General features: G+C 44.1%; 4 protein-coding genes across 5 annotated transcripts; 2 read left to right on the plus strand and 2 right to left on the minus strand.

Annotated features, from left to right (window-relative positions):
* The first annotated feature begins 4 nt into the window (after positions 1-4).
* LOC6549496 (general transcription factor 3C polypeptide 5) lies at positions 5-1,770 on the plus strand. The gene is made up of 4 exons (XM_001974251.3): positions 5-159; positions 216-417; positions 476-605; positions 720-1,770. The coding sequence occupies exons 1-4, from the start codon at positions 40-42 to the stop codon at positions 1,708-1,710; spliced, it is 1,443 nt and encodes a 480-aa protein (XP_001974287.1). The 5' UTR covers positions 5-39; the 3' UTR covers positions 1,711-1,770.
* Positions 1,771-1,830: 60 nt separating this feature from the next.
* On the minus strand, positions 1,831-3,896 carry LOC6549495 (asparagine--tRNA ligase, cytoplasmic). Its single transcript, XM_001974250.3, has 2 exons — positions 3,728-3,896; positions 1,831-3,637 (listed from the first exon to the last, which is right to left on the minus strand). The coding sequence occupies exons 1-2, from the start codon at positions 3,759-3,761 to the stop codon at positions 1,995-1,997; spliced, it is 1,677 nt and encodes a 558-aa protein (XP_001974286.1). The 5' UTR covers positions 3,762-3,896; the 3' UTR covers positions 1,831-1,994.
* A 520-nt stretch (positions 3,897-4,416) lies between these two features.
* On the plus strand, positions 4,417-5,197 carry LOC6549494 (dynactin subunit 6). Of its 2 annotated transcripts, none has more exons than XM_015156460.2 (2): positions 4,417-4,509; positions 4,572-5,197. In XM_015156460.2, exons 1-2 carry the CDS (start codon positions 4,493-4,495, stop codon positions 5,113-5,115), a joined length of 561 nt encoding a protein of 186 aa, XP_015011946.1. In that variant the 5' UTR covers positions 4,417-4,492; the 3' UTR covers positions 5,116-5,197. The 2 variants fall into 2 exon arrangements, with proteins under 2 accessions (XP_015011946.1, XP_001974285.1); XM_001974249.3 differs by having other exon boundaries at positions 4,575-5,197.
* Positions 5,113-5,646, minus strand: LOC6549155 (probable DNA-directed RNA polymerases I and III subunit RPAC2). The gene is made up of 2 exons (XM_001974248.3): positions 5,523-5,646; positions 5,113-5,449 (listed from the first exon to the last, which is right to left on the minus strand). Exons 1-2 carry the CDS (start codon positions 5,619-5,621, stop codon positions 5,147-5,149), a joined length of 402 nt encoding a protein of 133 aa, XP_001974284.2. The 5' UTR covers positions 5,622-5,646; the 3' UTR covers positions 5,113-5,146.
* Positions 5,647-13,276: the final 7,630 nt, after the last annotated feature.

The raw sequence follows: 13,276 nt of genomic DNA on the forward strand, positions 1-13,276 counted from the left end.
CAGCTGTTTAACGCGTATAACTCACCTCAGTTTCGGACCATGTCGCGCCAATTGAGTTTTAATCCGCAGAAGGAATATGAGTTGATCGAGTACCCCGGCCGAGTGGTTAATCCTGATCGGATGATAGCCACTCTAGGCGGCATCATCAATGTCTCCAAGGTAAGTATTTAAACCTTGTTGGGGGCGGCTTGGCTGATATCTTATTCAATTCACAGGTTCTGGGCGACGAAGTGAAACGATTGGCATTGCACTTCCATCCGGAGAATCCCTACAACAAACCCACTTTTGGGGACTGCACGGATAAGACTGGCGTCCTGCTATCCATAACCGTGAGGCGCCACAAAAAGGACAAGCAACGGCCTCCGGAATATTTTGTACGGGTTTTGGGCCACTGCAGCAGGAGTTTCACCTTCGAAAGTGAGTTGATGCTATGAATTTAATATCCAAACTATTCTAATTTCGATTACACCTTAAGCGCTTTGTGATTTCCAATACTTACCCCTTTGGTCAACTCCCAAAAGTGACAATGCAAATGCTGCCCAGGAGCTCACCTTCGCTTTGGATCAGTTGAAACCCAGGGACACCACCGACTTGGACTTCTTTAAGTGAGTAACTTCTGCATAGTCTTGTTTTTAGACTAAGAAAATGCGCAGCTTATTGTTCTTTATTTTAGTCTTATGAGATAGTTTTTTAAAGGGTTCGCTGTATTTTTCCCACAGACGTCGCCACAGTCAGTTGCTGGCGCTGCCCGAATTGTTCACCCATGTGGACACAGTCTACGCGGGCACACATCGCATCGATCCCTCAGAAGACGGCCAACATGAGGTGCTGGGCGTGCAGTCCAAGTCCTCCTACGACAACCAGGGCGTGGTTTCGTTCAATATGGTGGACAGCTTTCCGACTCAGGCAGACTCCCAAAACCTTAAACGACTCAAGGTTAAGTACGTTTCGGATGAGCAGTTGGCTTTGGTCAAAAAGCTCTTCGATGACTGCCCAATTTGGACCCGAATCGCGCTGCAATATGAATCCGGGTTGACCAACGACAAGCTCAAGTGCATCACTCCTTCCCTGGCATTTTACTTTAGCAACGGTCCATGGCGAACTTTGTATGTACGCTTCGGCTACGATCCCCGCAAGGACTTCAATAGTCGCTACTACCAGACCTTTGACTTCCGACTGCGATTCAGCACTGGCCTCTCCGAATTTGTGTACGCCAAGAAGTTCGTAAAGCAACGAAGAGCGGCGAACGCTCCATTCGCGCCCATAGAGGATCGAGTGTCTGATTTGGTTCAAGACATTGACTATCCCTACTTTGATGAGCACAAGCTGCCGCGCTCCAGACAATGCATGCTGCGCTATTGCGACGTCCGAATGACAAGGATCCAAGAAATGCTGGAGAAGATCCCCACACCTCTTACCGGAGCTGTGTGCAATGAGCGCACGGGCTGGCTGCCGCCGGGATTTGATGCTCAAGTGCGACAGATTGTCTGCGCTTCCATTAGTGAACTTTTGCGCAATCATTACCGCAAGGAGAACCTTACAGCCGAGGTGGAAGCAGTTACCCAGGTCGACGAAGACGATGAAGACGAAGCCGAGGACGAGGAGACACAGGAAGAGGACATGGACCTGGATGAATCGCAAGCCATGAGCAACTCGGAGCAATACGTAGACAATGATATCGAGCAACTCTTCGATAATATCACAAGCTGAGTGAGGACGCCGACTGAAATGATTATTATTTATAGCATAGCATATATTATTTTTACTCAAAATAAAAACCGAGCTCAATTTCTTTAATATACTATTATAAAGTAAAGCAAAGTTGTTTAGTTTACTCAATTGAATATAGCGAAGGTGCAGCCTTTATTCATTAATAATTAAGCAGATAAGTGTAATAAATTTCATTCTCAATAGCAGAAGCTAGAATTGTTGGTTGCAAGAAGTGCTTTGACTGCTGTAAATGCTGGCTGAAGGAATATCCTCTTCTCCACAGCCTAGGGCCTACATCTGTCGAGGAATCGAGGATACAGGCACACCTCGCGGATGTGGTAGCGGTTGAGCAGCCAACAAAGGAATCGCTCCAGACCCAAACCATAGCCACCATGTGGCATGGTTCCATAGATGCGCTGGTCCGTGTACCAGTAGTAGGGCTTCGGATCAATTCCTTCGCGGGCATAGCCCTTGAGCAGCTCCTCGCTGTCGTAGATCCTCATCGATCCACCCACAATCTCGCCGACATTTGGCAGCAGAACGTCCACACTCTCGGTCAGGCGCTGATCCTCCTTGCAGCGCTGCATGTAGAAGGACTTGATTTCCGCCGGGAAACGGCACAGCATAATGGGTTCGTTGATGGTATCGGTCATCTTGCGCTCAGGAGCCTCGGGAATATCCTCGCCAAACTCATAGAAGGTGCCATCGTCCTTGGTCACGTTGTTCTCCTTCAGCCACTTGATGGCATCCTCGTAGTTCATGCGACGGAATGGCTTCTGAGGAGGTTTGAAGTCAGGGTTAAGCTCCTTGACCAAATAGCCCCAGGGAGACTTTAGAACACGATCCACCACGTCGCAGACCAGATCCTCCAAGCGGTCAAGTAGATCATCAAACGTAAGGAACGCACACTCGGCTTCCACGTGCGAGTATTCAGCCAAATGCCGCCGCGTACGACTCTGTTCCGCACGATAGCTCTGGGAAATGGTAAAGACATCGCCCAAAGCCGGCAGGCAGGTCTCCAGGTATAACTGCGAGCTCTGCGTCAGGTAGGCCTCCTCGCCAAAGTACTTAAGCTTGAAGAGCGTTGAGCCCCCTTCGACCTGGGTCTGTACCAAAGTAGGGGGCGTCACCTCGTTATAGCCACGTGCCTCGTAGTGGGCACGGAATGCTTGCGTCACAACGGATCGCATCTTGAGCACTTTCGAGGTGTTCTCGCCACGTATCATGATATGCCGGTTATCGAGCTGCACGTCCGGTTGCGCTTCCTCGTTGAGAATGGCATCGGCACCGCCGGGTGGAGCCAGACCAATTAACTCCCAGTAGTCCACGTTCAGTTCATGCCCTCCTGGGGCAGTCTTTCCTTCTGGAACTAGTTTCAGGGTACCAAACAGGACTACAGAGCTCTCCGTGCTGAGGGTGAGCGCATCGTAGGTCTGGCAGAGCTGGTCGTTTAGCACGCACTGCAGGAAACCGGTGCCGTCGCGAAGTGTGATGAAGATCAGTGACTTTCCCTGACGACGCAGACGATGCACCCAACCGTAGACCTTGACACGCGAGTCGCGGTTGGCGGTGCCCTCAAAGATTCGTATTTTGCGGGCCAACGGCAGGCTGGGATCCTCCGATATCTTTACCTTCCGGGCATCCTCCAGATTCTGCTGGCGCTTCTCCGCATCCTCCGCCTCTCGTTGCTGCTTCTCGGCATTCTTGTGCGACTCCCTGACAAACAGTTTCTGAATTTTCTTTAGTTGGGACTTGGCAGCCGGCTCGAAGGGCTCCGCTGCATTCGGATCCTTGCTGTCCACGTAAATCGTGGGAAAGGGCTCCTTGCCCGCATGACGCATCGCCTGCAGGATGGTCTTAAAGGGCTTGGACTCACTGCCTTCGCCGGACTCATCACTGCCCTTCTTTTCCGAAGTAAAGATAGCACCTACACATGGTCGTACATATAAATATTGCACATTATACTTCTGGCTCGCTGGCAACGTGGACAATTTCTATCAATTAAAGGCATACTTACCCAAGGTCAAATCAGCTAACTGGTCGGCTGGCATCTTGTTCGCTTCGTGACTAAGATTTGACTTACTAATTGTACGCACAAAATTGCATCAGCTGCAAGTCGACAGCTTTGACGAAACGATTGCCTGTCGCCGGAAACTCGATAGACAGAATGAAAAGCAAGTGCTGGAAAACGCCGATTGCCAATTGGATGCTGAAAGCTACAAATATTTTATTTTTATTTTATTTTTTTTTTCTGGCGGGAAGCTTTGTTTTTAGTCTTTACTTTAAGGATTTTTATAAAAATCTGTATGTTTGTATTCACTTGCCCTTAGAATTCAAATCGATGCTACCTAACAAATAGATGGTATTATTCAACAATTTCCCATTATTCCAGTATTCAATGGAAATTTTGTTTCGAAGAACACTAGTCTCCCGTCTCCCGACAAGTGTTGTCACTTTTAAGCCAAACCTGTCGGATATTCGGTTCCATATGAAGATAATTAGCACCAAAGTTCGGCGACATGATGTTTTTTAAAACACTAACTTTTAAGATTTGTAATAAATACTGATACTGGATTTCTAAGCTAGTCTATAAAAGGGTTATGAAATTTGAAGATTATTAGACTTCTTTATTTTTTAGCTATCCGATTTTTTCAACTACCTTAAAAATAGCTGAATCTAGCTATAAAATATCTGCTCCCCTGCGAGCTCTTATTTATTATCGATAACTTTAAGTGCAGTCTGACCTTCGTGAGAAAACGTAAACAATTTGAGAAAATATAAAATGCCCTCGGAAAACAGGTGATTGCAGTATAAATACGTGCCAAACTAATTCACTAACTAAAGCTACTATCGCCTCTTAGCAGAATCAAAATCCTGCCCAAGGCGGTGGTTTGCGAGGAGAGCAACCTGCGCGGTGACATCACCTTCTCATCGGGTTGTGTGGTTCATCCGAGTGCCACCGTTATCGCCGATGCAGGACCCATAATAATTGGAGAGAACTGCATCATTGAGGAATACGCCACAATAGCCCACCGCTTGGAGCCGGGTGCCGTATGGGATGTCAACAATATTCTAAGCATTGGCACCCACAATGTCTTTGAAGTCGGATGCCAAGTGGAGGCTGCCAGGATAGGTGATAAGAACGTCTTCGAGAGCAAGTGTTTTGTGGGCCGCGCAGTTACTATTTCCAGTGGTTGTGTGGTGGGCGCAGGAATCCGGATACATACCAGTCAACTTCTGCCCGAAAACACCATTGTTTATGGAGAACAGGGCCTGCAACGTGAGGCCATCGACAAGCAGGGATCGCAGACCCTGCAAATCGACTTCTTGCGCAAAGTCCTGCCTAACTATCATCATCTCCGGAAGCCCAACTACGATCCCAAAAAGGCGCGCAGCGTGGTGTAGTCTGTAGTGTTATTTATATATATATAATCCGTCATGTATTATCCACTTTCACGGCATTAAAGTCTGCCATCTCCTTTTCGAACGTAACGATTGTATGATCACACAGACCCTCCAGGTCCTCCAGTCCCCGTTTGAGTATATCTATGGCTCTGTCTCGATGGGATTGGATGCGAAAGTGGAGCTTCTGTTCTGTGGGATGCGGGATGGTATAGCCACAGAAATCCACCTCCGGGTAGCGGGCTATGATCGTTTTCAATGCATTTCCCAACGTGTGGCCCTCGTTGGTGAACACAAAAGTCCGAGATCCTTCGCCGTTCTTCTCATCACCAGCCAGCTGGAAAAAGTAATTAAGAATTAATTACCAATTTTAAAGCCACATTGAGCCACATATTTAGTTCCTTGTCTACCTCTGCCAATGCTCCCATTTTCAGTTGGTTCAAATACTTTTGCGTTTGTTTACAAAAAACGTGCAAGACACATGCCTCGGCAATCGATTGTGAAGTCATCGATGCTCATCGATTGAAGTAGCTAAAAATGGCTAGTTCCAATTGGAAGCAAAGTAGCTAAAAGGCAGGGATGGTTTATCCCAATTGAAATTAAAGTATTTCTTAAGCAAATTTACGCAACATTACTGTAAATAAAAGAAATAATAAATTCATAATAAATGTTCCGATTATGTATTTATATATTTGTATTTGATTATATCTGCTGAAACATTCATATTTTTTGCTTGTGGAAAAAAAAACAATTACTTCTAAATTGAAAGTAATGCATAGCTGCCGACCAGGTGTCATCGATATATCGATAACGTCGTCGAAGTTTCCGCCAGCTCCAGTTCTAGACGCGTTCTGACACGGACGCGGTTTTCAACCAGAGCATTGAATTGTGTGTGTTGTTTGTTAATTCGCTTCGTTCTGTGGCCAATTTTATTGGGCCAGCTGCGAAATCAGTTTTGTGCGGTGTCGGCTAAAAAAGAAAAGAAAAAGAGTCGTAAACAGCCGCATTAGCATAATTGCAAGCCGCCTTCTGCATACGTGTGTGTGTGTGGTGGTTTGTTTGAAAGCATCAGCAGAAAAGGCGGCAAAGAAAGAAGCAGAGAGGCGAAGCGGAGCCGAGAAAACAAAAACAAAAAATTGCAACGGCAAACATAATTATTTCGCAATGCATTCAACGTGAAGTTGCTCCAAAAACACCGACACTCGGCCAAAAACGCATACAACGACGAATCGGCACTTCATTTTACATACTTTTTTCACGTTTCCATCAGGAATTGACTGCAATACAGGTTTGTTTAATGTACACCATGTGCTTACTAATAATATCGCATACAAAAATAAGCGTTATTGAAAAGCTCGAACTGTCATTTCAATTTTGTTGACGGCCACGCCCCCCGAAAATTATGCAAATTCATGCGCCCTTTATTTTTTGGACGCACACAGCTGCCAAAAGGCAGCTGCCTCTGCCGCTGTGCAGTCGACGCTGCTGCCCGCGAAGGCGGAAGTAATGGCTAAAAAATACCAGTTCAGAGGCTTTACTAAAGCTTTATCTTTATCGTTACTGTCCTCCTGTTCCGCTTTTCGTCTGTTATTGCCAATCATGTAGACTTTTATTCCCGAATAATTGGTAAATTTCCTAATTGGCACGTTGCATTCACGTTGGCAGCAGACATATTCAATTTAAATCCCTTATACATTTTTGAAAACATATTAATTAAATAAAAGACGATAAACCATTTTCTTTTAAAACCAACATTAAGTTAAGCGCCCTAAGATATACAGCAACTTATTGCAAAGATACCCAATAGCTCTTAGCCAATGCTGACTGTATTTTGTTTCCACTGGTTGCTATGCTCTCCTCCCTATACCCTCGCCATTCCTCTCTGCCTTCTTTTCGGCATCCTGCTAACTCCTTTTCACTCATTTGTTCGGTGGTAGCAGGCACACACACACATGTACACACATCTGTTGTGCCTTGGTGGTGACTAATGCGGCAGCATGTTCCGTTATCTCATGCGTTCCCCCTCCTCGCGCCCACGCGCCTCAACGCTTGTGTTGTAATAATCACTTTTTGTGTATGCATGTATGTGCGAGTCTGTCTCACGTTTCGTTTGGCGCCATGCGTTCCCCCCAATTTGCAGTTGTTGCAATTTAGTCTAGGCTGCGTTTCGCTTCCATTTCGTTTCCCCCATTATACTGGGCGCCCTTTTGGCTTGTTGTTTTTGTTTTTACATGGCCTGCAGTGTATGTATGTATATATGCATGTGTATTGAGAGCCGGCATTTTTCTGACTCTTGTGTGAGTGAGAACGAGGCAGCTGCTCTCTCCTGGCCGAAAAAAAGTCGTTTGCTCTCTCTCCTGGGCTAACTCTATTTTTTATGGTTTTCTTTTGAGTTTGCAATTATGTTGGCTTTGTAGTGGTTACAACAAAGAAATTGCATATACCCGCCACGATCGTCGCAAAAAGGGGGAGAAGAAGAAAATGAGAAGTGTGAAATGGTTCTGGGAATACGATCCAGAGGGTTCTCACTTGGCCCATGTAAATAAACACATGTATGTATGTATGCATGTACATATTTACATAGCAACACAACGATATATGGCCTGTATATAGGGAAAATAACTTCCCTAGCATTTACTTGCGAAACTGATTCGTAAACAATTCACTGACACGTGTGTAATACATATGTACATATGTATATATTTTTAACTTACAATAAACGCAAACGAGTCGAATCTGTAGAAGTCATCAACGGATAAAAAAAAAGGATACATACGGTAGACCATTTGAGGATTATATTATTTAAATATAAATAAAGCACAAAAGTATTTTTTGTGTATAGCTGCAGGTGAAAATAAAGGGCTGTAGAGGTGGGAGTCCGAAATTGTAAGCTCTCCCTAGAGTGGTATATCTTCCACCTTGTGCCATGAATATTGCAAATAATCCACTCGAAGTACAAAATACCTGTCAGGGTGTAGACACAGTGCTTTCAATTGATAGGGAACAGGTTATACATTTAGTTTTAAAGCAAACATTGTGTGTACACATAATAAGTGTAATATAATATTATGTGTGTACCTTTTACCTGTTCTTATCGTGACTTAATAGATGTTTTTAAGAATTGTGTTAAAATAATTTTGTCAAAATTATTAAAATTTAGTCGTATACAAATAAGCAAAAGTGTGTTTCTTCTTTTATTTAACTGCATTTTTAAACAATGTTTGCCTTCACATTCGACTGCCCACTGTGCCAGTAATTTCCAAGGATGCTGCAGACATCGAAAGCCATATGAAACGAAATAAAATAAAAAACACAGACAGTTTTGGGGCGAAAGGAAATGGAAGAAGTAGCTGAAGTGAACAAGGGGCAAAGGGGAGCTGGACTCAACAGCAGACAAGAAAGGTAAAGTGGCAATGGCACAAGACGAAGACGGAGAGCACGGCGCAGAGAAACGAGAACAAGGAACAGACGGAAACACGGACACGACGACGTGATATTCCAACATCCTGTGCAGCGAGTCACGAAGGAGGTGGGGAGCGCCATAGAGCCGGAGAGCACGGCAAAGCAAGGGGCGGAGGAGAGCAAAAACCTGTCATCTGCTGCATTCGATACGGGCCATGAATAGGGGGAGAGGGGGAATCGAGGAGGAGAGAGGGAGACAAAGACGCAAAAGGATGGAGCTGCAAGCATTTTTAGAATTCCCAAAATCAACATAAAAACATAATAAACGATGGTGGCCAGTCGAACTACACAACAGGAAAAAAGTTTAGAATATTAAGTCAGGATTTGCAAGGCCCAAAAGTGGAATTGAATATTTTTCCTCAATAGGTTCAAGTTTTTCGCCTTTGCTGTTAATGGCAAATGCAAAATAGCAGTGCATTCATTTCATAATTTATGATATAACACAGTTTACGTTATGTTAATAACAATAACAATGTAATCTTATGTATGTTAATATACGTACAATCATCAAGTTTTACATTGGAGTTTTATACGACAAAAACAATACATCCAGCATCATCATTTTTTCCTCTGTAAGAAGAGCCAGTCAAAAGGAAGCTGAGCTCAGTCCCTCCCCCCTCCCTCCTTCTTCTTTCTGTTTCTCTATGTGTGCGTGATCGCAGCCCAGACGCAGCAGCAGCGACGCCGGCAGAGAGACATAAAACAAACAAAAACCTCACATGCATTTTTCTCTGGTTTCGCCTTTGTTCGGGTTTCCTTGTTTTTAGCCTTCGAGAAGTCGGGTATCGAAATTTAGCCATATTTTTATGGGATATATTAACAAACTGTAGATCATTTAGTTGTTAGTAGTAGTGAATATTTCATATAATAATTTATGCATTACATGTACATATATATTTAATATAATTTAAAATCATAGTATTCATTTATTTTAAGCTGAACCCTGAAATATGGGAAAAATGTTTGTGATTGAGTGTCGTTATAGCACGATTGGATTGATTATTAAAGCCATGAGGATTATAAGTTGGAGCATGATGTAAGCTTAGAAAAGCGAGTCCTTCAACATGGGAACCTAAACCCTGGCATCCGCTGCTCCTAGGAATATTTAAGTCAGCGAGCTTCGGAGAGAGTGGCTGCTGACTTCCGGCCTTTAGTTTCAGGTGAATTGAAAGGGAAACGGCGGTGTAAACCCACCAGACATCCTTGTGGTTTTCGCAATTGAAATGCATGTTTTATTCGTGCATTATTTGCGCATTTTTTTACAGTACGCTCGAAGGGATTTGCATAATACGCCGTAGAGCGGCCGTAAAATGTGTCCGATGCCGTCTGTTGCCGTTGCCATCGCCCATATTGCGGATGGGTGTTCCAGTTGATGTTGTTCATGTTGTTCGGTGGTGGTTGCTGCTCGAGTCCTCGAAGGACTCGCATCGCATCCCCTGTGTGTGTGTCCTGTGCCTAGTTTCGTTTCATTTTCGTTTCACTTTTTCCCTTTTCGCCCTGCTGCTTGCCGCTTTTATTGTCGAACTTTACAGCTGCCGCTTTCATTTCATTTTACTTTATTTCACTTTTTTCGTTCTGCCCAACTTGCATTTTTCCCCCGGTTGTGGCTTATTTTTGGCAGGGTTGGTTTCCACTTATGTGTGGAACTTGCGACGGCGTGTCGTATGCTCCTGACTTTGATCCCTTTCCGGGGGGTGGGACCTCTGTCGTCTGGCCACCCACCCCTCGGCCGAAACATTAGGGAAAGTGTCTTGCAAATAAATAAATAGTCATGTCAGCCATATTATTAATGCCCGGGAAGAAAGGTTGGATGGAAGGTGGCTCAAGGTCTGCGTTCGCATGGGCGGGCGGATGGGTGGTGGGTGCTAATCAACCCTCCTGCGCTGACGGCGAGGAAGGGGGAACGCATCTTACTTCGAAACACAGGAACTCCCATTACAGTGACAACTAACAGTAACGAAACACCCAGTTAATACCAAATACTACTTAATTGTGGCGTTACAAATATTCGAAATAAAAATGTCATATGGATGGATATATTTCAAAGGAGTTGTAAGCTTTGCATAGATAATGTAAAATATGATGAATTGATATTTGTAGGTTGATATATTCCAAGGATGTTAAGAGTTAATGTGGCGTTGGCTTTAGAATTGGTATTTGGCTTGGGAGTCGTAAGTCGAATGAATCTAATATCAAGGGATAATCACCTTTAAAAATCAATCCAGAGCGGCGGGCGCTCACTGTACGCAATATATATGCGACTACGCATTGCTGTCTGTTCGCGTTGGGGTCAACAAACTTTTGGGCCAGCCCCCAGCATCAGTGCGTGTGTGTCTGGGTGTCTGTGTGCCTCGGTGTGTATCTGGTTGTGTGAGTGCGTGCGGGCGAGTGTTGGTGAGTGCGAAAAGTGAACGATTTTCCAGCAGAGCTCAAGCCAAAAACCCCTGCTGAAATCGGCGGACACTAGCACGTTCTACGCATTTTTGTGCATTGACCCCAGACAGACGGAAGACCGCCCCAGCCAAACCACCACCCCCATGCCACACCAACCACCCTTCCCCACCCCACAAGCGCACAAGCACACACACACGCTTTGCTCCCCTCACACGCACACACACGCACATCTGTTTGTTTGCGTAGTACAATGGCAACCCTCGCTGATTTGATTTTCATATGCTGAATGGAATTTGAGGGTGGAATGGATTCGGATTCAACGCCCTGCCGTCGTTGGCGAACACCTTTATCGGGAGTTTTATGAATTTTGTTGTATTATTTTTTACGATTCTATATATTAAAACGTGTGCGCTGCTATACACGGTAAGGAATTATTATAGGAAGCTTAGCCAAGCAAGTTATAATATATATTTCAAATAACATGAGATTTTAAGCGTAGGGTTACGTTAACTTTAATACCATTATTTCATTATTTTATTAACTTAGCATTTGGTAAATTAGAAAGTAACGCATTCTTTGTGTAATAAAATATACAATTCACAAAAGGAGGTATTGACAAAACTTGAGACCCCCAATTACTTCTTCTTTTTCTTGAGTTCGCTGCTGGATCTTCGATTACAAGTTTATGGCGGCGTAAAGTCAACAAGCACCTTTAATTGCACTCTCTGTAGAGAGCTCCGCCCGCAAGCTTTTGTTTTAGTGTTATTTTACCTTTGGGGAGTGGGGATATAAAATGATTTTATTGCCTCCGCCCCCGCGAGGTTATTCTGGGTGTGGTTCTTCTGTAGAGATTGATGGGATTTAGTTGAATGATTTGGGAGGACGACCGGTTCCTCAGTTGCTGTGGCCGTTCTGTCTTTGTTTTCCGCTTTTCATGCTGTCCGTGAAATTTTCTGAGCAACATTATTAAAGGTCATTTACTTTTGTCAACCATCAGGGGTAGTTTTCTCTCGGCTTTCAGGTTCGCTCAACTTCGGTCTCGGATTCCCACTGTCCTGCGTCCTGTGTCCTTACGTCCTCATGAATATGCGAAAATTTAACGCATGCAAATGGTGGAATTGTCCCAAGAAAACTGTCTTGTAAATGAATCTTTATGGGTCTTGTAAAGAGGGTTGTAAACGACAGGGCGAGGGGTGTCCGGAACCCCGGGTTCGTGGGAATTTTGTCAAAACTTTTGTTGGGAAATGGCTTTTGGGATGGGTTACGAAGATACGTTTCCGTTTTGCATGAACAGGTTGGCCTTTGTTATTAAGTTAGATGCCATTATCGTAATAGGTCTGCGGGGATCTAGTTTTTAGAGGCGGGTACAGATGAGGGGCATTATCTTAGCTACAATCTTTCAGGAGAATTTCGTCTCCTTCAAGCTCCATTTGTGTGATTTTCTCGGAACATAAGCAGCAGCATGTGTTTCTTTGTTTAATGTGCTTTTGTTGGTTCTTTTGCTGTTGTATTCGAAAAAGCAAAGTTTCCAACTAAGGGAGTACAGTGAGCTTCAACAAAAACGATTTAAGTGTTGGATTATGTGTATATATTTATTAGTTTTTAACAATTTATGATCAAATTGTGTCTGTGGCAAATTAGTTAGAAAACTAATTTAACCCAGTATCTAACTTATCCTGTTTTTACTGTGCCCATATTTTGGATTCCTCCAGAGCAGTGTCGTTCCTGGCATCCCCCAACTTCAATTCTTCACAGCCTTGAGTTCTCCAGTCTTCTTGCACTTGGAAGCATTGGAAGCTGCCCTCCTTTCTTCCCGCTCCCCACACAAAAAGTTCACACGCTGCTTGCCGTTGGAGTCTTCGGAACTGTCTTTGACTTTGTTTGGCTTTCGGCATACGAGTATATTTGTATGTTCGCGGACCAGACGACAAGACAGCTGTTAAAGCAAATTAATCTAACAACAATAACAACAGCGGGCCAGAAGAAACAGAGCGGGCAAGAAGAACAGCTCGTGAATTCTCAGACCGACGTATCGCATGCATATTGAAACACTGTATGTGGAAATATTCGGAGTGTGGTTCAGCTGAAACTGAAATTGCTGATAAAACAATGTAAATGCCTTTGGAGGTGGGACAAGAGGAACCCATTTGCCCGTAAACAGTGTACAGTGAACACTGTTATTGTTCTTTGAATTTCGATCTCTAATAAAATGTATCTTTTCAATTTCAAAACTTTTATCGTCATCACACCTACGGATATTTTGAGATATTTGCAATGATGTATAACCACAAACCAAAAAGGCTAGCTG

The sequence above is a fragment of the Drosophila erecta genome, unplaced genomic scaffold, assembly GCF_003286155.1.
Source record: "Drosophila erecta strain 14021-0224.00,06,07 unplaced genomic scaffold, DereRS2 tig00000092-arrow-pilon, whole genome shotgun sequence".
Lineage (NCBI taxonomy): Eukaryota > Metazoa > Arthropoda > Insecta > Diptera > Drosophilidae > Drosophila > Drosophila erecta.

Bases quoted from the DNA above. Each gene is read 5' to 3' on its own strand.
- LOC6549496 (XM_001974251.3), top strand. From the start codon at position 40: ATGTCGCGCCAATTGAGTTTTAATCCGCAGAAGGAATATGAGTTGATC. The intron at 160-215 runs GTAAGTATTTAA...TTCAATTCACAG, and splicing joins GCATCATCAATGTCTCCAAG to GTTCTGGGCGACGAAGTGAA. The intron at 418-475 runs GTGAGTTGATGC...TTACACCTTAAG, and splicing joins CAGGAGTTTCACCTTCGAAA to CGCTTTGTGATTTCCAATAC.
- LOC6549495 (XM_001974250.3), bottom strand. From the start codon at position 3,761: ATGCCAGCCGACCAGTTAGCTGATTTGACCTTGG. The intron at 3,638-3,727 runs GTAAGTATGCCT...GACCATGTGTAG, and splicing joins GTTAGCTGATTTGACCTTGG to GTGCTATCTTTACTTCGGAA.
- LOC6549155 (XM_001974248.3), bottom strand. From the start codon at position 5,621: ATGACTTCACAATCGATTGCCGAGGCATGTGTCTTGCACGTTTTTTGT. The intron at 5,450-5,522 runs GTAGACAAGGAA...TACTTTTTCCAG, and splicing joins AAATGGGAGCATTGGCAGAG to CTGGCTGGTGATGAGAAGAA.